The 23676-nt window shown below is 37.9% G+C and overlaps 3 protein-coding genes across 11 annotated transcripts; 1 reads left to right on the forward strand and 2 right to left on the reverse strand.

Annotated features, from left to right (window-relative positions):
• Nucleotides 1-3845: 3845 nt before the first annotated feature.
• On the reverse strand, nt 3846-6380 carry LOC122078026 (50S ribosomal protein L4, chloroplastic-like). Of its 2 annotated transcripts, none has more exons than XM_042643902.1 (2): nt 5438-6380; nt 3846-4132 (listed from the first exon to the last, which is right to left on the reverse strand). In XM_042643902.1, exons 1-2 carry the CDS (start codon nt 6315-6317, stop codon nt 4104-4106), a joined length of 909 nt encoding a protein of 302 aa, XP_042499836.1. In that variant the 5' UTR covers nt 6318-6380; the 3' UTR covers nt 3846-4103. The 2 variants fall into 2 exon arrangements, with proteins under 2 accessions (XP_042499836.1, XP_042499837.1); XM_042643903.1 differs by having other exon boundaries at nt 3846-4129; nt 5438-6379.
• Nucleotides 6381-10860: 4480 nt separating this feature from the next.
• On the forward strand, nt 10861-16160 carry LOC122078321. The gene is made up of 7 exons (XM_042644253.1): nt 10861-11254; nt 11724-12101; nt 12560-12627; nt 13671-14781; nt 14865-15031; nt 15164-15344; nt 15567-16160. Exons 2-7 carry the CDS (start codon nt 11951-11953, stop codon nt 16022-16024), a joined length of 2136 nt encoding a protein of 711 aa, XP_042500187.1. The 5' UTR covers nt 10861-11254; nt 11724-11950; the 3' UTR covers nt 16025-16160.
• On the reverse strand, nt 15862-21137 carry LOC122078322. 8 transcript variants are annotated; one of them, XM_042644259.1, is made up of 9 exons: nt 20710-21137; nt 19532-19631; nt 19181-19307; nt 19034-19077; nt 18842-18952; nt 18644-18736; nt 18441-18559; nt 18171-18331; nt 15862-15979 (listed from the first exon to the last, which is right to left on the reverse strand). In XM_042644259.1, exons 2-8 carry the CDS (start codon nt 19612-19614, stop codon nt 18195-18197), a joined length of 714 nt encoding a protein of 237 aa, XP_042500193.1. In that variant the 5' UTR covers nt 19615-19631; nt 20710-21137; the 3' UTR covers nt 15862-15979; nt 18171-18194. The 8 variants fall into 8 exon arrangements, 7 of the variants coding, with proteins under 7 accessions (XP_042500193.1, XP_042500195.1, XP_042500189.1 ...); XM_042644261.1 differs by lacking the exon at nt 15862-15979 and having other exon boundaries at nt 18017-18331; nt 19181-19211; nt 19532-19620; XM_042644255.1 differs by lacking the exon at nt 15862-15979 and having other exon boundaries at nt 18017-18331; nt 19532-19620.
• Between the last annotated feature and the right edge of the window lie 2539 nt (nt 21138-23676).

Below are 23676 nucleotides of genomic sequence, written 5' to 3' on the forward strand. Positions count from 1 at the left end.
TTTTTTTTTTTTCGTAAAAAAAAAAAAAAGAGAGATTGGTGAAAAGATATGTTAGGGGTTTTAAGGTATCAATGACTCAATGTCAAATAATATATAAAATTAGGTTAACATCAAGATCACAGCCAGAGTCAATATCAGGGGCAAAAACCAAGGCCGGGTCAGGCCAAAAGTCAGAGTAAAAAATCAATGCCAGGTTTTGGGCGAGCTAAAGACATCAACCCTTACTCACCCTAACCCCGATTTAGCGTCAGAAATTTCAGGGTCTGGCCGGCCTTTAGGGCCAAAATTTTCAAGTCAATACTTGTTTGGGATAGGGCAGGGCAAGGGCAGATTCGGGCAGTCAAGGCCAAACTTGCACCCCTACTTCAAAATCATTTACTCTTTCTCCCAAAAAAAAAGGGTTTTCTAACCAGAAAGAGAAATAGTTTGGCTACAACTTTGATTAGAGAATGAAATGATGATTAAAAATAAATAAATTTTCTTATTGACACTTGTTTTTGGCCTTATTAGGGTGGCACCAACTTTTTTTTTCATATAAGGATAATAGTGTCTTTTTACATCCGACTTACAAGATAATGACATAATAATATGTTACTTTCAATTTATTTTGAGAACCTTTTTATTTTCTTATCTTATAAAAATTTGATTTTCTTATTGACACCCCTCAAAGTGTAAAATAATTTTAACCTTACTTTTTGACCCTTTGTGTGTAACACAAACATTTTCCCTATAATGGTAATAGTGCCGTTTTACATGTATACTTACATAATTATGACAACTTTTGATAATAACTTAATGATATATTGTAACTTTCGATTTATTTTTGATACTCCCTAAAAAAATTCATATGAAATTTTCGACCATTTTAAAATAAAAATTTGTTGACAAATACGGTGTTGAGAAACAAGTGCTAGGATGCGTTAAGGCGCCAAACATTTGAACGTAGATAAAGAAAAGTGGTGGATTGAGAGGAGTTACAGTCCAGTTGTTAGCCAATAAGCACTTTTCCACTACCTAAGCTCCGGGGTCACCCTACTCAATAGCTGACTAATTTCACCCACTGGGATTCTCTTTCAGTTTGGTAATGAATTGCGAATTTATTCATGCAAATTTGAGCTGCATGGATTTTCTTTAATTATTCGAAATGTTTGATCTTGACTCTTTAATTCATCCTCTACAGCCTGCACAGGTTGTTCCAAGTGCTTATGATAAGAGGCAGGATGGTGGAACTCTCTAAACTTCCTCATAAGCTGTGAGATTGGTGGACGAATTTGTTCTCTCGACCACTTTTGTGACCCACTTTTTGCTGGACTAGTGTGGCAACCCATTGTTTAAGCAAAAAATTGATGTTTTGTTTGATCAGTTTTGATTTTGAAAGGGTGACCCTACAAACAAGACCTCCAATTCTTTATTGCTAGTACAAAAGCAGGTAACTCTTTCTCACTGGTGGAGAGATAAAATGGCCTTGCCTTTGAGAGCTTGACTATGGAAGTCAGGTAATGCTAAGAGCAATTCTCCATATGAGCATCTATGATTTAAGTGTGAGGTCATGGTTGTGGGTTGTTGCGCTAGTCTTCCCCAATGATTAGTCAAGGTGTGCATAAGCTGGCCCGAACATCTTGATTAAAAAAAAAAAAAAAAAAGTGATGCTAAGAATGGTGGCTTAACCAATAGAACTTTGAGATTTTCAAATGCTTCATTATCTTAATTAGTCCAATAGAAAGAATCCTTCTTTAACATTGGTGGCGTAACTTTTCACAATCTCCCAAGTGAGCCCCAAAAATCCTCTCAAAGATTTGAGATTTTTGGGAATAGGCCAGCCGATCATTGTTTGTATCTTTGAGGGGTGTGCTCCCACTCCATCCTTTGATATGAGGTGGCCAAGATACTTGATCTCGAAACTTAGGGCATCCACGGCTCTTTTAGCATGACATTTTGACATTTCAGTTTTCTTATTCCAATAAGTGATCTTATAGCGTTGTCAAAATATTGTCCTCAATTTAAATTTTGGGATTCGATACAGCTCACCATGAATTGGGTGTGATTTCTGCAAGGAGCTTTTCCTAGGCAGATTTTAATTAAATGAATTTCGTCAAAAAAAATAAATAAATAAAAACAAAAAATTCAATAGGTGAAATGTTTCATCCATGTATTTTGAAGCTTGAACCTGGCTTATATGTTTTGTGACAGTCTAAAATGATGAGTAAGTGCAACTTCAGGAAAATTTGAAATGACAATTAAGATGCCATGCCATCCACCTTTGATGAAACTTGTTTCTAATTATCATTATTTGGTTCCATTTGAATGCAAAGGAAATAAAAAGAAAGAAAGAAAGTGAAATCAAATCACATTTGGTTAAGGAGAGGGATCATTACATGTCAACGACGTCAGAGTTCAATTGTGGGAAACTGAATCATCCATTTGGGAGTTAAATGTGCAGAGAGGGTGGGATACATAGTTGGGATATGAGGGAGCGCGTGTAGGAATCTCCATACTAGCGTTGCACAGATATGGGGTGCAAATAGGAATCTGCAAGCTGGCGATGTGACAAATCTTCTCAGTTTTAGTTATTAAAATTTTACCTTACGTTTGAATTCTATTGATTTGAAAAGTAAAATAAAATTTACTTCTGAAATACTTATCAAATATATTAAGTGTATTTGTACAATCATGATTAAATTTTTTTCTTTTCTTTTTTTTATATTGAAGTGATTTTACTGAACTTTATTTCTATCTATTTGAAATCATGCAAATTAGGACATGCCAGACCTTGGTTTATTTTTTTCTCTTTTGGTAAACAAGGTGAACAACACCGAACATAATATACTTGGCACAAATGTTGGCCAAAGTTTTGTGGAATGAAATACTATACAAACTCCATCAGCATTGATAGTTGAGCTTCAGAAACGTAATAATACTAGAAGATCCAATCTTCAAGGGAATAACGATAAAATCCAATTTTAAATGTTTGGAGGGGCTATTAATTAACCGACAAAAAATCCTTTCTCAAACTACAACAATAACAACATTCAATACCTTATCCCAGACTTTATCCCAGTTAATGAGATCAATTACAAGGAGATTCCAAGCAACGACAAGTGCGAGGATCTATGTGAAAAGATTGATGGATTATGGCTAATTATAATAAGTGCCAACTGTCAATGTGATACACCACTACAAATCAACCACATGTTTATAACGACAAATTATAATTAAAATTATACATTCCCTATCAAATGACCGTGAAAACTGAAAACCATGCGTTCCGCATGAGAGTTAGAGACACATCCACTACATGTGATCCATACAACTATACAAGACAACACAAGGTGCCCTCAAGATGTCGAATCTTTATGAGGGAAATTTTTACAGTTAAATCACACGTAAAATTGACCTGGACGAAAGTTGGAAAATGTGATTGCGCAAAAGTTTTACAAATTTAAAAACAAATAATAGAAGATTTAAGTTTAAGATAATTCTTTTGCTCAACCATTTTACGCCGAAACCAACTGTGCTATAAGATCTAATATCAATCCCAGTACCCAGATCCTTGGTAACTCGATATTTAGGTGAATACAATTCATCTGTTCACTTCTATCTTCTACATCAAAAGAACACTCTGTGTGGGTAACTAATTTTGGCCATAAATCCCATTTAACAATCTTCTGCAAACTGAATTCACTTCCTCCAATCTAAAAATAACTAAACTTACCCGCCTTCTTTTTCTTTGGAAAGCATTAAAAAATTGTACAAAATTTCAACTTCCTTAAGGAGGGCATTCTCTTCTCATTCGTGGTTCTGTTGGTCCAGAAGAAAAATGGCAGCTCCTAGGATATAACTCTCTCTTAATAAAAAAAATTCTACTGATAGGATATAACATGTTAGATGGCACAGATAAACATACAATGTAGATAGGAGTAATGAGCTAAAATTACGAAGGAAATGAACAGATACAACAAAATCAACCTGTAATGTAGAATCGTTACAGCCTGAAACATAAAAAATGGCTGCCGGTCACGATACAGCCAGAAACCCCTCGATCAATCACTGAATCAGATGAATGCAGAAGACTTTAAGGCAGGTCTTCAGGGAACTGTACATCATCACTCTGCCACGTTGGAATTCTCATCTGCTTCATTCATCAACATTTCAAATTCAGAAAGAGAAAAGAAAAAGAAAAGGTATCTCCACACAAGACTAGGCTTGCACGGTAGTGAAAGTTAAGTCAGTCACAGAGCTGTTTCTGAAGTCAAGTCCCTCCTTCAGTTATTAAAGCTTCTTCCATCATTTAAGCTGGCTTGCTCTTGTAGCTCGTACATTTTATAACTATTAGTTTATTGTTAATGAGGATATTCTGAGGTATTACACAGAGCCACACGAAATAAGGAAAATTTGCAGTAGATTGTACATTTTTTCTCATGTTTATGATTTACATTCCAGAATAGAAAGCATCAGTTTAATTCGTTGCCAAGGTCAGTAAGTGTTGAACAGGGATTAACAGATTTACAGTAATTAGCAGAGTAAAGTCTATGTACATTGAAGGCAGAGATCAGGCACTTGAAATCCACATGCACCATATGCGAATGAGGGAAATGATATGTGGCACAAGGATGAATGTCACCAGTTGCTAAGCCTATCACCAGTTATGACAGCTTCTTATGTTGGTGAGCTTTGTAGAGGTCATACCTCAAACCAAACTCTCTGTCTCATTCCAACTACTTGAGGATGTAATGAGATTTCTGTTCACACACTCTATTCTTTCTAGGTCCATATGTATGGTTTCTATATATGAGCATATGACAGAACTGAGTTCAAAACCCCTCTTAACCAATCAACATCTAACTTCCAACCAACTTGCCCGTATAGGATACAATAAAATAAAATATACTAACCCACTAGCATGCTTGCAAATTCAGAAGAGAAGGAGTAGTCGTTCTACTCAGAGAGTCTGCATCTTGACATTTTACAAAACAATTCTCTTCCTTGAGTTTCAGCAGGAGTCTAATTAGGACCCCCTTCTATATTCTTGAATTTTTCGAATTTGCCAATACCTTAATCTTCTATCACCCACATGATCTATACACCTGAGTGTGTATGACTTTATATTTCATACTTTCACTTGCTTTAGCACTTGGGATTGGGGAAAATTGGACAATGTATAAATGATGTAAACCATCTCAACATGATAAATTCTGTGTGGAACTGCATTGAGATACATGCAAATTTCTGTAGAATGCAACCGTATTGAATTCTAAATAGCTAGATGATATTAACTTCTAACTGTATCCCATCATAGAAACCAATTTGCTAAACCTAAACAGATTAGAAAGCTGAGGAAAAGGAAGCTAATTAAAATAGGTTGCTGGTTATTAATCAGTTAATTACTGAACTTCCCAAAAAAATAAATTAAACCCTGCACAGAGTAAAATGAACTAACCTCCAATTTCTTCTTCCTCCTGTTCTTCTTCGAGCTCATCCTCGGCTTCACCTCCCTCATAATCGAGCCCATACATTCTGTTCAGATAATCAATGGTCGGCCGAGTAAGCACTAGCTTATCCGAGTTCAAGATATCAAACAGGTTCAGGGTCCTGGGAGTCAGCAATCTCAAAGTCCCAATATTTCGACTCGACAACCTCACATTGTCCGACACTTCCATTAACAAGAACATCGACTTCTCCTTGGGGTCGATGCCCCACCTCTTCATTGCTGCAATAAATTCCTTGGTTTTGGGCTTTTCAAATTTATCCGAGAAATCTTCTACAACTAGCATACTCACCGCTGCGCTTGATAAAGCAGTGGATATCGCCAATCTCTTCTCCTTCCGATTGATTTTGATGCTCCAATCTCTCGGCTTAGGCCCAAAAATAACACCACCCCCTGGCCGCAGAGGAGTTCGCTGGGATCCTCGCCTTGCGCGGCCAGTCTTCTTTTGCGGGTACGGTTTCTTTCCACCTCCACGGACTTCTCCTCTTGTTAGAGTCGAAGCTGTTCCTCTTCGCTTGTTCTGTAGATCGGTGATGATCCCTCTATGGACAACTGCCCGGGCCGACTCAAGTGGAGCTGCTTTGAGGTCTAGAAACGTTTCTCCGACCTTCTCACCATCAAATGAGATCACCGGGAGGGTCGCAACTTCCGAACGAATTACTAGAGTCTTAGCGAACTCGGTGCATGAGGGTCTGGAGTGAGAGAGCGGTCTTACGGCTTTCAGAGAATTGGGGTTTGAGATTGAGAGGAATTTAGGGTTTTGGTTAGGAGAAGTGAGGAAGATAGAGGAAGAGAAGAAAGATACCAAATGGGTTGTCGAAGAGGTCGCCATTGCTCGGTTAGTGTTGAAGTCTGCAAGTGATATCCACTATCCGTCGCTGGGACTAAGTCGGTGGATTGGCTTTGGCTTTTCGGATCAGTGGCTTGGGTTGAAATAAGGCTTTGGGCCGGGTTGACCCGGGTTTTTTTTTTCTTTTTTTTTTCTTTGTTAAACCAATATTTACAAAAAGGGGGTGGAGATATGTTAAGACTATGGTCAGCTCTTTTCTACACTTGATTTATAAATTTGCAGCAAGCAAGGTTGTCAATTTGATTATAAAATAAACATTTTATTCGTCTAGCATCACCACATCGCCTAGAAACTAGACGAACCAAATTTTGGGCCAATTATTCATGATTGCAATTATATTTAAGTTTATATCAATACATGACAAGAGACACAAATATAGGTTATATGTAAAAAAAGTGGGGAAGTAGTTTAGTCATTTGGTTGTCTTAGCTCAATAGGTAAAAGTATATGGCTTCTGTAACACATGATGTGGGTTGAAAAACACAATAATAGATCATGGTTAAATTGGGTTGGGTTGGGTTGGGTTGGGTTGGGTTGGGCTGGGCCGGCTAGGCCTAGGTCTCAACCCAGCCCTAGGGTTGGGTTGGTTTAGGTTGGGCTGGGCTGGTTTGACCCTTATAATCGGATTAGACAAGATTGGGGCTTAGGGTGGGCTAGGGCGGGTTTCGGCGATTGGAAATTGACATTCTCATCATCCTTGGTAAAATCAAGTCCATAGCGAAGATATTCACAAACCATTATGTTGGATCGGTCACGCAAGATCTTTGATTTCGACCTAAACCCGATGAAAAAAATTAGATCACTTCTTATGGATTCGTTGATAATGATTTTGATCTAGTTCATGGCCTATTAAAAGTAGAATGCATTTTGGTGGGATCCTCATGGATAGAAAAAAATTGCACTCTTTCAGTCACTTCTGAATGACTTAGTGAGGATTAATGAAAAAAACTCAAATCGAAACTATCACTAAACTTTGTCTTTAAAGGCACAACAAATGAAAACGAAACTCTGCCTTATCAATATGGTGTAAGATTTTTCGATCAATCGGAAGGGGGGAGTAGTTGCTGAATCATTTTTAACTACCAAAAAACTAACTTGACGGTTGCACGGAATAAATAGTTCGTCCTTTGGGCCAATGCCACTGACTTTTATCCATTTTTCCGAAAAAGGTGCCCGTTGAAAGCGCCGCAAGCCACTCATTCTCCCTCAAAAGCATGATTTGGTCAAGACCAGACTTACACCCCTATCAGTTGCAGCTACCTTATATGAAAACGGGATGTGTAGTATGTTAGGGACGAGTTGTTCGCATGTCTAGACTCGGATCATCCACTCTTTGCTTCAACAAACTCAGCAAATCAAGAGGAAATAAACTGCATCCCAATTTTTGTTGACTTTATGATCCTAATTTTCGCCAATTCTTGCCAATAAACCTTAGAATAACTGAATTTTCAGACGAAAAAAATAAGAAACCAGTCTTGAGGTAGTAGAGAGCCACCGTTACTTCCCCTTAGTTTTTACTGAAGCCGGAAGTTATCCTACAGGAATGGTAGCATCACAATCCACCCACACGTGGCGATCATAAATGGTTCGTGCAATGGCAGAGGAGGCAGGTTCGGGATAATCTATCCAATCTTCTTCTTTTCGATCTCTTTTCTCGTGTTTTTTAGAATTTTCCTCTTCCCCCGTCAAAAAAGCGACGAGCAATTCTTGCCAAGAAACCTTTCCAAACTGAAATTGCAAAATTATATTGGAAGAAAATGTCATACAAATGATCTGTTATTCTTTTTTTTGATAAACAGTCTTCCGTTATTCCACATCTATGATCCTTGAAGAAATTTCTAATCTATGGATCTGGAAGCTGAGACGGTTTATTAACTTAATTGGTGTTTACGCCTAGGAAACGTGGATTAATGAAGACATCAAAATGACAGTATCAAAGAAAAAGAATATTGGAAATTGTATATAACTAATTTAGATTGACCTTCATGTCTCACATCTCCACAATTCAATTCAACCATCATTAAGATTAGGTGTAATTACTATCACCCCTAAAGTTAGCCTATATTTATTAAATTTTTCTTTATTTTAATCATAAAAAAAAGATTGAGATTCATAAAACAAGGATTAATTGGGAGTGCCAAACATAATATTTTTTTTATGACTGGATATTTTATTCTTGTTATAGAAAAAACACTTACTTTATTTTTCAGTTTCCTCCACCATCCCATTGTTAGATTTGGATTTCTTTTCATCTAATTGAAAAGAGAAACAAAAAATGAAAATAATTTTTCACTAATTGAAAATGCAAATATCTATTTTCAGAAATGAGAATTGACAATATATTTTTGCTCTCATCAGAAAAAGGTCCGAAGCTACTATAGTTTTAACCGTGGAATTTTTGCTCATCAAACTAACACAGAAAGAAACTCAATATATATGTTGCAACTACCTTTCAAAAAATTGTTTTATCATTTTAACATTCTAGTTTAGGGTGTCATTTAAATCCCTTAACTGATTGGGTATTCATTTTAATTTTACTGTCCTATCATAGCGACATCTACAATGCAAATGACGACAAAAGGACGATATGAAAAACAAAAGATAGAGAAACACACATGTTAATGCAGATGTCAACGTGAGTTACATGATTTCAGGCTCTATTCCACTTGACTGGTACGTGGGTTCATCGGTAAGGTACGAATGTTATGATCTAGTGGTTAAACGGTCGAAACAGTCTCGATATTCTTGGGGTAAGACTGCGTAGTTCTTGTCCCGCAAACCTCGCACATGCGAGAGCCTCATTCACCAAGTACGCCCATGTTAGTCTCGTTGACTTGTACTAACCCCACAATCATATGGATCGGATCATACCAAGGTTGAATGAGAACCATTTAACTTTTACCAAAAACACTAATCACCCCATATGAGTAGCCCCAGTGAGGTAAGAAGAGCTGAACTCATAAATCCTGGCTTTCATTTGGCTGAGTTGTGATCACCATGGATTAAAAAATCTAATGGAATCGGCCGATTCGAATCAAAATCCAAAATACAAAGAATTCAGTGCTCTTACGCACATGAATCATGGGTCATTTATTTTTCCACATGGTTTGCAACGATTGTAAGAATAACCTCATGTCAAATTTTGGGAGCCAATTCAACCCGCCGAATTGGTTGCACTTTCACCTGCTGATCAAATTTTTAATGGAATAAGTTTTTTTTTTACCCTAATGAAAGAAAAAAAAAATCTTGTGATGTGATTCTACTATTGGATTTTAGATTTTTTATAACTCCTATACATTATTGACCATAGTCACAATTACTCTTGGACAATGGTGAAGAGATTCTTTATTCAACATGAATTAAGGAAAACTGGATCCATTTTCAAAGATATTTCACCCATGTACTTTGAAACTTGAAATTGCCCTGTGTGCTTTGTGGCAGTTTACATTGACAAGGACTAGTTGTTCTTGAAAATCTGAATGTCAATTAAGATGCCATGCGGCCCATGGCCCCATGCCATCCACAAGAACTTCTTCATGTAACCTTATTGGTGAACCATTTGTGGTTTATTATCATTAAGTAGCTCCATTTGAGAAAGCAAAGAAGTAAAAGGAAAGAAAGTGGAATCATATTAAGTTTTTTTTTTTTTTTTTTTTTTTTTTTTTTTTTTTTTTTTTTTTTTTTAATTTCTTTGATTTGAAAAATTAAGATTTTTAAATTTGAAAAAAAAAAATTCTTTATAAAAAAATGATTACATTTTTCTTTACATACCCTTATGGCTTTATACATTATGACTATGTTTGATTATAAAAAGAATTAAATGGGAGGAAAGTGAAATTTTCATACTTAAAAAATATATATCTATAATTATTACCCATGTGACTTTAACATTAACTTCAAATCATTCTATATTTAGTTATAAAATTTCACTTTACTTTGAATCCAAAATCCTTCGCATAATATATAAAATAAAAATTACATGTAAACTATATCATTACTAAATATGATTAAAAAAGTTAAGTCGTTTATATAATCACATGGGGTAATGAATATAAACAATTCATTTTAAAGTATGAAAATTTCACTTCTCTTCCCTTTAATTTCCATTGCAATCAAACGGAGCCTATGACCCTATCCAAGCCTCATAGTGATGAAAACCTTGTGCACTAGGTATTTTCCCATAGGTAAGTATCTCTTGTCAAACTGAAGCCTTTGATTTGGGATAATCAACCATTTCCTTTATCCCAAATCAGCATTGTCCAGGAAACTTCTTAAGAGATCTTCCACCCATCTTCGTATATAACGTTTTGTGGGCCCAAACTGTCACTAAATATATGGACAAGTAATAGTTTTGGCCAAGAAAACTTGGGCTACAACAGTGAATGCATTCCCGAGTGTCACAATTTATAAGTCATGAGGGACGAACAAGGCAAATGGTCACAAAAAACTAAGTCTTATAGTGTCTCCCTGAAAACAGAAATTAACGACCTCTTTTCTTCTCTTGTAAGGGCGGGAGAGATGAACGTAGAGCCACAGTGAAGGAACTGAAAAAAAAAAAAGGCTAAAACATTCTGGGCACAGAAGCTAATGGTGAAGAGATCTTTGTGACCACTCCATCTCTGGCCAAAAGAAAGCTTAAATCCAAGCTTTTTTCTTCTTATACGTAGTTAAGATTTTTTTTTTTCAAAGTTTAAATATAAAGCTTCAGTTTTTCCCACATCTATGATCCATGAAGAAAGTTCTTTTTTATCATCAATTAGCTTGATTTGATTGGGGTTTAAGCCTAGGAAACGTGGATTGTCAAATGTTTCAGGAATCAAAGGCAAAAGGGTGTGACAGGATTGAGATCTTCAGAGGAAAGAAAAGAACTTGGATTCATTTCCAACCAAAATAGCCGGAATCTTTATCTTTACCCATAGGTAAGTAGTGTTAAGCAAGAGCTTGGCAGTTTAGTGTTGTTCTTTCAAAGATAAATCCTCTTATTAATCTTATCCCACTTGTTCCTGATCATTAGAGAAACAAATTATTCAATTCCAGAAATCCATGTTTCTCTTCCCTATTCCTTTTGTCTCTGCTGAAACTTTTAAGACTCGGTGAGACAGTGGCATTCATGAGACACTGCAATGGTCATTTGTCAGCTTCAATTTGAATAGATTATCAGTTTTAACTTCAAATTGTAGGTTTTTGGAAAAAAAATCACTGTCTGTTCTTAGGAAAAGGTGATGATACAATGATACTAGTATATTCAAATACAAGATTGTAATGGAAATTTATCTGATTAAGTAAAATAAGGCTACTGATGGCTGAGAAAACACAGAGACTGGTAGTTTTCAAGTGTGGTTAGACTAAAGTGGGTTTCTAATCTCATCATTGATGTCCAAATTTCAGGTATTGATCTTTCAAGAATTGTTTCTTCAGCCTGCCTCTGCTCCTTCTATTCCACCAATGTAAGCCACTATGACATCAAATGTTTCTGTCTCTAGAAATTGTTTACTTATTTTACCAACAAACTACTCAGAGTTTTATCTTGTGAAGCATACAGTTTCAATCAATTACTAAGGACTATCTGGTAAGTTTTATGTGGTCAGATTAGAGTTGCGACACCATAATTCATCATGGCAAAGAGACTGCAGAGTGACCCTTGGCACCATGAAAATAACCAGTCAGGCTGTATGTGGAGTTTGCTTACTAAATTAGACTTCTTCCGGGTTAGTTCTATTCTAAAGCTGCTTTCTTATAGAAGGCGTCGAAACAGGCATTCTGTTGGTAAGAGAACTCTTCTAATCTTGTATATCTGACAGTCCAAGTGGTAATCTAGGCCAAAATGTCAAAGGTTTACACTTTATGTCTTCAATTCCAACATTGTTTGCCCTCACTTCAGAGTAGAATTTAGATCTTCAGCTTAAGTCATGCATATCATAACAAGCAGATACTGTCATGTAAATACTTGCTGGCAATCACCAGAGAACAATGGAAAAAAGAGGAAATCATAGGTTCTCTATAGAGTTCTATGGGGAACTTGAAACAAATACAATCTCCTTAATTTTGTCCTACTTTGTCCGTCTTTGCCATTTATGTTCTGACTGTAAGAAACAAACAGCACACCCTTTTAACAGATCATTAATCCAAATCATCGTATCATTGTATTTCGAATTTATGAATTTAATTTTAGTCTTTTCAAAAGTTGTGTTCTGCATTTTGATGTTGTTCAGTTTTTCCTGTAGGTGGCAGATGCTCAAGAAGTAGACCAACTTTGCCGACAAGAATTAATAAAATATTTTGGAGCATTGATGTAAGTAACTGTAATTTGCCCATTTGTTGAATTAGATGCCTATTTCGAGTCATAAAAGATGGAAAGAGTATCATGCAATATATGTTCCTTTTTTGTTTTTGTTTTTCTTTTTTCTTCCCCTTTTGACAGGTAAGATATTTTTCGTGCAGAACATAATCAGAAAATACATAAAATGCAATCCCAACATGAAAAAAGTTCTCTATTTTTTGTAAATAATAGGCTAACCAATCAGCCATTTTGTAAATGTACACTAGGCATTGCTCACTCCAAGCAATTTCTTAAGTCATTTGGCAATGAGTCAAACATTCACATGTAGCTTAAAAGGAAAATAAGTAAAGCATTCAATACACCAGATTCTTCTTTCTTTCCTTCCTCCCATGGACAAGCAATTAAGGTCATATCAAAAAGGAAAGGGAATTGAGTTCCTATAGAACTGGATTGCAAGCAACAAAATACTGGAATAGCCCACTTTCCACCTCCCCCCAAAGGTTGTGATCAGGCTTTCTCAGAGGACAATAAACTCCAGGGATGCCTGATTAATGCTACAGATGGTTCTCTATTTGTATGTATAACTATAAACTGTAGGACAGATTAAAGGCTACAAACCCACACAGGATCACCGTGAACGGAATAATAAACCAAACAGGACAGAATACGAGAGAATCAAATAACTTAATATCTGGCAATAGGATGGGGCTGGAAATCAAGTCGAGTAGGCTTTCGTCCTGATAAATAAGTGCCCCAAAGATGAGGATAACCCAAAAACACTGTTCATGTGAACAGTATTTTTCATGAATTCAATTCCGGCCCTCTTCTTCTTCATGATTTGATCTACATCAATTTGTCACCATACTGTCTTCAGGGTCAGATAATTCCAAGTTTCCTGGAAATGCTTCTCCACTCACTTCCACTCTCTTCAAGAGCATTTTAGGCCTTATTTTTGTTAAACATTTCAGTTCTGCCCGCTAATTAACCAATGAGAAAATTTGCTTGCAAAAAATATTACTCATGAATGAGATGATTTTCAACCTCAAATGTCTCAGGACAGTGACAAAAGAAAAATGCAGAAGGTTGATGGTGGCAAGAGAAGTCTCAAGAAACTCATGGAAGAAGAGATGTTCAACAGGCAGCACCAAAAACAGCATATCAGTAATGCTGCTGTGGAACAGATACGATCTGACCCAAGATATGGAAGCCAGTTGGAAAAGAAACAAAATGTGCATAATCTCTTCAAGAGAAAGGTTAAATTCCAGAACAGAATCCCATCAAATGGACATGAAAATCCCCAAGTTTTGAACAGAACACTCATTCTGAAACCAGAACCAACTGAAACTCCCAGCTCCTCATTGCAATCTTGTTACAACTTGATAAAGAAAAGAGGGAGCATGAGAATTAGAAGGAAGTTTAAACTTGTCATGCAAGAAAGTAGAAATGAGTGGCATTGGCATCTAATGCAAGGTGTTCGACACAGAACACCTTATGAGCACCCATGTTCAGAAGCTAGTGGTAGCATGACTACAGAAAGGGATTTTCTAAGAGAAACCTATTTCTGGAATGAAAAAATCACCAAAATTTCCAGCAAAGTCAAGAGACGCAAGATAGGCAAGCCAAAAGGTTGTCAACCAACCATTGGACAAAAAGATGCTTCAACCAGTTTTAAGGTTAAAAAAAACATAAAAATGACAAATGTCGATTATTACAAGCGAAGTAAATCTAAGATTCACATCAGGGCTGAAAGACATCTAGCAGACATGGTCAGAACAAGGAATGACAGATCCAATTTGTTGAGCAGACAGATCCCACAAAAATTGTGGAGGATACTTTCACTGACTGAGTACAATTTGTCACCTACAAGCAGTCCTGGAGGCGAAAGGGAAAGGAGGCATAGTTTTTTAAGTGCACAGAAGAGATATGAACCATATGACAATTTATGGAAGATTAGTGAGAACATGTGGCAGCCTAAACAAGAGTACACTTATAGCAAACCAAGCCCACCGATGCAGAATATAAGTAGTCCAATGTGCATCAATGACAATAATCCTGAAAACAGACTGCAAGTCTCTGACTCAAATTCCGATATATGGAAGGAGTTTCTGCTTGATGCAGAACTACAAGGAAGTACTTGTTCATATAAACCAGAGTTGAGTGCAAAAGGTAATACTTACTTCATCCTCCAATCTATAGTGATAGCCACTTCCAAAAGTCCCCTTGATTTATCATTTCTTAAATTCCTGCAGCTGATGTTAAGGTCACGGAAAAAACTGATATTCAGTGCCCAGAAGAGAATAACCTCCTGAATGAATCATCTGAGCCAAACAGCAGAATATTCATCACTACAACTGATCAATGTGCAGATAAAATTAAAATTTTTGAGGACAAAGGATCTTCTAAATGCTTGAGACTGGTAAATACTGTTTCTAAAGAGGATCTTCAATATCATTTTGGCAATCAACCGCTGATGTGTTCTCTTTATACTGTTCCCAGTGCTCACATCAAATTAGAACCTTGGGCTGAATCATAGTCTGTTCTTTTGCAGGACTCACAAGAAGAGCATCAGCCATCTTCATCTTGCTTATGTCCCTTCATTCTGAGATCTTTACTTATTCATAAAATTGAAGACCAAATAGGTATTGGCAACAAAACAGAACAGCCAAGTCCTGTTGAGCCATTCATCCTAGGCAATGTTATCAGCAATGGAAGCACAGGATTCCAACCAGGTAGTCTCTAAACTCGGATTCTAAGAAACATTAGCCACATGATTATTTTTTTTCCACTGAAAACTGAACCTGTATTGGAGTTTATCAAATCAAACATCCACAGTTGAGCCAAAGATTCAAACAATGCAAATACATTTCAGAGAAGATAAATTGTTCAGCTATTGCTTTTTTTAAGATCAACAAATCTATGACCACAATCCACCTTTGACTATGCATGAGCAGTGCTACAAACCTCCGGCTTGAGCTGGGACAAACTCTTGGCAAGGTCAAGGTGGCATTCTTCAGACCAGCTGCTTGACACTTCTTTCTTTGACGAAGTGGAAATCCTGTCTGGCCAACTTAGTGGTGATCAGCAGCTCCTCCTTGATTGTATCAGTGAAGTTCTTCTGGAGGCATATGACTGTTCTTTTGGCTACTCCCCTTGGACATCATTTCTAAAACCCATAATTCGGTCACTCCCAGTAGAGGAAAATTTCATCCGTGAGGTATGGGAATGCATTAATTGGCATCTTCTTCCACAGAGACCACATCATACACTAGACCAGATTGTCAGAAAAGACATGGGAAAAGCCAACAAATGGATGGATCTCAAATCCAACATTGAGACTGTTGGCAATGAAATGGGAGACATCATTCTGGAAGAATTGATTGAAGACACAATGTATCAGCTGTATGCATGAAGCTGAACAGTATAAAAGATTTCCAATGTTTCATTCCAAAAGATGGCACAACCAGGTCATTGTGCTTAAGATAATCAATAATGTATTAAATAAATAAACAAACACAGAAACCTTGTCTATACCATATTACAAATGCTGATGATTAGATGTCAGATCTAAACCAATTTTAGGATACAATACGCTTTCGTCAGGAAGAAGGTTCAGGAATGGAAATGTTATGTCGAATAGGAATAATTGGAATACCAAGAAGCTGAAGAACTATCTCAAATTCTACAAGCTCCCAAAAGCTTCCCTGACATTGGATGGATTCAGAAGTCCACGACATGTTGGCCCAGCCAAATCACAGTCAACAAAGAACTGTCCAAAAGATTCTAATTTTTTCATGATTACACCACTGAGTAAGGCCAACATAAACAGAAAACATAATGAAAGTAAGTAAAGCACATCAGGAAATAATAGGAAGTTCTATATCCCTTTTATCCCAGACAGATTGGACTGTTCTATATTTTTGGCAGCTTGTAATTTCCCAACATCTAACTTCCTTTCAACAGGATCAGTTGAAGCTCCAATTCTCGGTTAATGGATAACTTTTGCACTGGGCTCAAGCCAACATAATGACCAAATCAAAGGCACTAAGAAACAAAGAACAAGGAAATAAGGTGAATACACAGATATGCAATTACGTACAGACTCACACACATAAGCATAGAACATTTGAAATGATTAAAAGGAAAAAATTAATAAAGAAATAATGGACCAACCTGAATGTTCTGCCCTCAAATTCTACATGAGTTGATCCATCCATTGTCGGTCCACCCATGATTCAGCTTGTGCATAAGCTGAAGGCAGTGTTATTGTAGCATACTTTTGTGGAAGGTAACAGAACATAAAGATTCAAAATCTGCTGCCATTGGAAGAGGAGCCAGCTGGCGCTGGAGGACTGCAACTGCAGCAAACATCAAGGGTGAATTTGGGGACGAGTGATGTTTAAGTGTGTACTCATGGTGTTGGGTGTGGTTTGGCAGACCCATCATCCATGCCCGTCTGCAATCTGCCCCAGAATCTGCTGCCCAATGCACCTGTGTGTTGTCCTGTTGCTTGGTGCTCAATTATCGTCAACATTTTTGAAGATTTCAATTTAGGTTAGAATGTGTCGATTGTGGCAGGGACGGTGCAGAGAGGGGGAGCCTGCGAGTGAGAGAGACAGCAATGGAGAGAGAGGGGGAGATGCAAGGCCATGGGGTGCAGCAGCAAGTGGGGGAGAGAAAGAAAGATGCAGCAGTGTTGGAGACAGAGAGATGAAGTGGTACACAGCAACTGAGATTTTTTTCCACCCATCCAAATGATCAATATGTACAAAAGACATAATAAGACAAAACTCATAATTATACAATTTTTTTTTATATGTGTATCTCTCTCCTAGAATTCAAAATTTTTTGAACTTTTTCTTTTCTTGGAATCCTTACATAGCCATAATGTGCTTGTGTGTGAGAATCTATCAGGGGCAGAGGAGAGAGAATGTCGGGCATTGTCAGGAAGGAGAGGGTGTGTGAGAGAGTGTGGGTATCAGGTGTCGTGGGAAAACTTTTCCCTTATTATTATTATTAGCCTTCTCTATTTAGTGAGAACATGTACCCCCATACTTCGTCCAGGAAAATTTTTTCTTTAAAACTTTAGGGAAAAGTGTCTTTGAGCTGACAGCATAGGCTATGCCAACACTTCCTCTCTCTTTCTCTCTCCTCCCCACCGCTATATAGATGAACCATCTCCCACCATCCCGACTCCCCACCCAGCCAATTAAGAGAGCCATCTCCGTAAACTTCAATAGAAAACTGCTTGGTTGAATTGGAATGGATGAAATTTGATTGCTTATATTGATATAAACAAACCAAATGTGAAAACAGGAAGTGGAGCTTTCCTCTTCTTTTTTTTTTTTCTTGGGGGGTGGGGGGGGGCGGGGTTAGGGGGAAGCATATAAATTTATCAAATTCATAAGCATGAATATCTTAGTTTTGTTGATGCTAGAAATTAAGAACAAATCACCAGTAGCAATGAACAGCATAGGTCCCTACCACCTATAATCTTTGCTTAAAAATTTATACAGCAACTAGTGGCTACTACATGAAGAAGGGAGAAATTATACAACCATTGTTTAGTGTTGCATTTAATGTCAATGTTCCATTTCGTCAGCGATCTCTTCCAACATCAGATACTGAAGAGCTATAGAGTATCTTGCCAATCTTGGTCTTTTTGTGCACCCAACAAAGGCCCTACTATCTTTCAGAAGAAACGATCCCGGACGATCACCTTAAATAAGGAATTTAAACTAATCAAATATCATTTAAAATCGTACTCATTTGTACCTATAATAATAAATAAAACCATGCATAGTAAATTCAGTTCCACATCAATTAACCTTTTATTGTAAAAATGGATGATATCCATCTTTTATAGATGAATAATGACCTTGGAGTGTCCCCATGGTGTGTATCAGAGAACACAAGCTTGCAAGCATTTCCAGATGGCAATCTTTCACTGTCCAATGACAAGAAACATGGATTTAGAGATGGAATTTAGGACTGCCAAAAACTACACACACAACTCCAATTAACACTTAACTTTGCATGTAATACACCATCACGACACAGGGCTAGAGTTCGAACCATCAACAGGTCTCTGCCCCTCGGATTATTCAATCTCTCCTTACAGCTCCTATGGTCAAGGAAAAAAATAAAGGAATGGAATCATCCACTGCATGGATAGAGAAGAGGAAAAATAAAGCGAAAAACGAAGTTTCACATACTGCTAAAAAATTACCTCTCATCAAAGTAGTCCCCAAAATCATCAACCAAAATTGCTAGAGGAAAGGTTTTGTGCAGGTGAAATGCAGCAAAATACTTCTTGATCCCCTCATCGTCATCCACATACCTTCAGAAAAGTATTAAAAGGCTAATACTGATAACAATATCAATGTATCTAAATTTCTATAAAGAATTTCTCAACTCTTACTTCATTTGTATCCGCTGAAAGACATTAGAAGAGGGATCAATGCCCTGAAATTTTAGAAGAGAGAGTGGTAAGTAAAAAACAATAAAGAAGAGGGAAGATAAACAGATAATGAAAATTTTAAAATAAGGATACATGGAGAGAGATTACCTGGGACAAGTAAGGAGGTTTACTCTCTAACCTGCGACGGTTGCAGATGAACACAACAAAACGATCACTATGGCTGTTCTCCAAAGCACAGTTAAAGGCATACTGGAAAAGCAGAGATGTCTTCCCACTACAGTTTTATTTGAAAGATGTGAACAGATTAAAAGGAAACTCAGTTTGCATGCCAGCGAAGAAAATGATAATGTTCAAGTGGTACAACACACTTAACCCTCAACATCCAACCTCAATGGCCACCCGGTTTACAAAAGAGGATTTGGTCCAAGTCAGTTTGTGCGCCCACCATGGTGTGTTTTATAGGAAGGAACTATGATGAAAGACAGAGGTGGAACTTACCAGCAGGGAGGGCCTGAAAGAAGAATGATTTCACTGTTGCAGTTGGTATCAGTTTGCTTCGTGGAGAAAAACTTCTCTACCATAGCAATCTGTAGATGGTCTAGGACATCATCCAAGTTAGCTAGAATCAGTTGTGCAGTTACAGAGTGGACTAATTAGCAGAACACCATATCTCATGCATCAAGTTTTTTAAGAAGTGGGATTTGAAATTGGCAGGCAAGTGTTAATTTCCTAGGTAGATATTATCCTAGCATCCAATCTGTCATGTAATCTTGAGAATTTATGATTGGGGAGTTGTAGAAAAGTAGCAAGTTAGAAAACTCCAACAACAACACTAAACAAATAATGTTCTACACAGCCCCATATGAGATGAAGTATTTTGACAGTTCATACCACCCAAACTAGAGTAATGGTTGATCATTAAAATGTTGGACTATCAGGACAACCTCATCGGACTGCCACCACAAGACATTTGCCATGTGGTTAATAGAAAAGATTTGAAGAGATGAGGCTAAGAAACCTTCATGTAGCCAATTCCATGAAGTCTGGATAAGATTAGTCAAGGCCAATTTTACTATGAGCCTCCTACTAGTAGCTCCCCAGACCAAACAGTATGTACTTATGAAATGAAAAGCAAATGTATGATACATAACAACAGGCTTTTCCACGACGAATAGTTACACACCTGCTAGAAGCACCATAATTAATAACAAACTATGAAGAACTAAATGAAATGGAAATAAGAAACATTATTATTGCACCTCTACAAAGACTAGAGAATTGTTTAATGTGAGAGAAGAATGAAAACCAAAGTAATTCCAAAAAAAATAAAATTTTCTTAAAATAGGTATATGGAAAAGAAAAGGAATCAATCAAAGGTTCCCAAAACAGCTGTTCTATGTTCGCTCCACAAGTTTAATCCATCAAGAAGCATTTGGCTATTAAAATTGAGCACTGGGAGCACTTGCGGCAGTGATGCCAAAGCTCTCCTTCTATATACAAATTCAGAAACTTCCTTTATATGCGTCTCAGACCAATCCAGATTAATGAATAAAGCAGTTTAGTACCTCTGAGAAACTTACAATTGATCCAGTCTGAGAAGTTCGATGTTAAGACTAGCAAAAGAACATTTGAATATTGATTATATAGACAGAGACGTAAGCGATTACTTGACAAACCTTTTAACAAACACTTGGTGGGCGTAAAGAAACGATGCGTGAAAGGCAAACCCTCTTCCTAAGTTCGTGTTGATAGATGGTCAGTGGGCGAGTCTGAAATTCTGGTTCTTTATACGCCACTCGGTATTTGAGGGCGGGAAAAGGAAGCGCTTCATGGGCTGGTTCATAAAGTTGCTCGGGCCAGAATTTGGATCATACTAGGCCGGGCTCGAGATGGGTCGATTCATAGGTAGCCTGGATGGCCCATATCGCACCTGGCCCGAACTAGATCAGATCAGACCCACCCTCTTACCTATCCATTCCCTCGAAGAACCATGGCCAGCACTCTTGTCATTTTTAGTGATTGTTTAGGTGTAGTTCTTGTTTGTAAGGGCTTTATGTCTTCCTTAGATTAGGCTGTCTCCTTGATTGTAAAGGGCATCACTGAGTTGGTAGTTTCCCTTAGTTTGTTCAGTTTAAATTCTTTCCTCTTGCTTTAATAGGGAGGCCCATTTAATAGCTCAGGTTATATTTGATTTGGTTCATTGTTGGTGGTCTCATGCACCTCGTGTATTACTCATTGTAATATTTTCGGAAGGTTTTTTTTTTTTTTTTTTTTTTTTGAGTAAGGAGAGATATAATTAAATTTAAAAATAGGTAAATACTTTACATTTGATGGTAAAGCTTCCCCGATGCATCCTCCCGAATTAACATTGTTAGATCGACAGGGAGATCACCAAGATTAAAATCAAGTTCCCTAGGGGTGCGAAAGAGACCTGCCAAGAAGTCAACACATTTGTTGATCTCACGCACATGGTGTGAGAAGACACATCCCTGGAAGGAAGAACCCAATAGACCGATATCCTCAAGAATCTGCTCAACATACCATGGAGCATGAAAGTTGCCTGTGATAATTTGGATCGCAGCCAAATAATCCGATCTCACCTGTACAAAGGCAGAATGTAGGTGCCTAGCCTTCTGTAACCCCTTGCGGATAGCATGGAGCTCCATGTATAGAATATTATCATGGACTAAAGCACCAGCCAAAGCAAACACAAGACAACCACGAGCATCACGGGCGAGGACACCAAAACCACCCATGCTTGCGGAAATGGACCCATCACAATTGATAGCAATCCAAGATGAAATCGGATGCGGCCACAAGAAATACCTTATTCGAGGAGGAGAGAAAGATGGCTTTATTCTCCACTGATGGAAAAATAATTTGTTCGCAGCAGAGGCTGCCACAATATTGGTAAGTCCGAAGAGCGACTCCTGACAGCACATACAATCATATGGAAGACACCCTCTATATTAGTATCATGTTGAGAAAAACACACGAGCGTTCCATTCCTTCCAAAGGTGATACACCCAAGTTGAGAAGGTGAAACGCTTAATATGCTAGACTAGAGAGGACCCTTTAAAGGAATTACACAACCAGTCCACCTCATTAGGCCAGGAGTTAAGAGGATGCCAAGACAGGCCACAGAGGGTAAGCAGCCGACGCCAAACCTCAGTTGAAAAAGGACAACCAAAGAATAGGTGGTGGTGGTCCTCCATGGAATGCTTACATAGAACACAACCACGATCCACTGATAGCCCCCACGAAGCTAATTTGTCTATGGCAGAGAGTCGTTGGCGCAAAGCCAGCCATGTAAAAAAAGCAAAACGAGTCTACGCGAAGGGAAACCAAACCAAAGAGTGCTAACCAAACTCAACACCAGGAGCACGAATAGTATCCCAAGCAGATCGCAAAGAGAAAATACTAGAGGGGTTCAAAGTCCATACCACACGGTCTTCCAAGATGCTCCTATGAACTGAAGTAGAAGAAATCTCAGTCCAACGGCCGGTGACAACAGGATCGTGGAGAGAATTTTCCCATGCCCCCTCCATGAGCAACTCGTTGACGGTATCAAAGGTGTTGCGCCCAAGTGCTTCCGCAATAAGAATACCTTCCGAATAAAAAGGTCCATTAGGAAGCTAGGGATCAAACCAAAGCAACGTCTTTTTTCCTGATCCAATAAGACAACGGGAACACCTTGAAGCAATGTCACGGGTGTGAAGGATGGCTCGAAAAGTGCTAGAACAAGCACGGGGAATAGGTAAAGACCAAAGCGAGGGAGAGTGAAGCCATTTGCAATGAACAAACTTAGTCCAGCAGGTATCTGAGTTAGAAGCAATATTCCAAACTTGTCTCATCAGGGTTGCTTGGTTCCAGTCATGCAAACGACATGAGTTGAGCCCCCCCCCCTCTCGCTTTGGAGAGCAAAACAAACTCCAGGCAACTTTGTAAGCTCCAGTCTCAATGCTACCACACCATAAAAATCGAGCCATTAACCTTTCCAATAATTTCAGGGTTTGCTTAGGAATTTGAAATACATTGAGCCAATATGAAATCATCCCCATAATAACTGAACCCAAAAAAGTCAAGCGGCCCGCAAAAGCTAAGGTACGTGCCTTCCAAGATGCCAACCTACTATCCACTTTGGAAATTAGCTCTGTATACTCATAGGATTCAAGAGCATGAGAGTGAAGGGGAACGCCCAAATAATGAATAGGGAGGAGACCAGCGTCAATACACAGAATATTCTGAAGCCGAGTCTGGGAGGATGACGAACAGTTGGCAAAAAATACATTTGACTTACCTTTATTAATGGTAAGCCCTGAAAATGTGGAAAACTGTAGAAGGAGCCGAGGCAAAGGGAATTTTCTTGGAGGCTATTCCAGAGACAAAAACATCATTTGCAAAGCAAATAGAGGAAATCTCAAGGCAGTCACAGTACTGATGGTATCGGAAAGAACCAGTGCTAGCAACCATGGAGAGCGAATCAGAGAACACTTGCAATACAATATTGAAAATAAACGGGGACATAGGGCACCCCAGACGAAGACCCCTATTGGCAGAGAACCTTTGAGACTGAGCTCCATTAAAGAACACCACATAACCTAGGTTGATGATGCATTGACAAACCCAATTAATAAATTTTG

This window comes from Macadamia integrifolia, chromosome 5, assembly GCF_013358625.1.
Source record: "Macadamia integrifolia cultivar HAES 741 chromosome 5, SCU_Mint_v3, whole genome shotgun sequence".
NCBI lineage: Eukaryota > Viridiplantae > Streptophyta > Magnoliopsida > Proteales > Proteaceae > Macadamia > Macadamia integrifolia.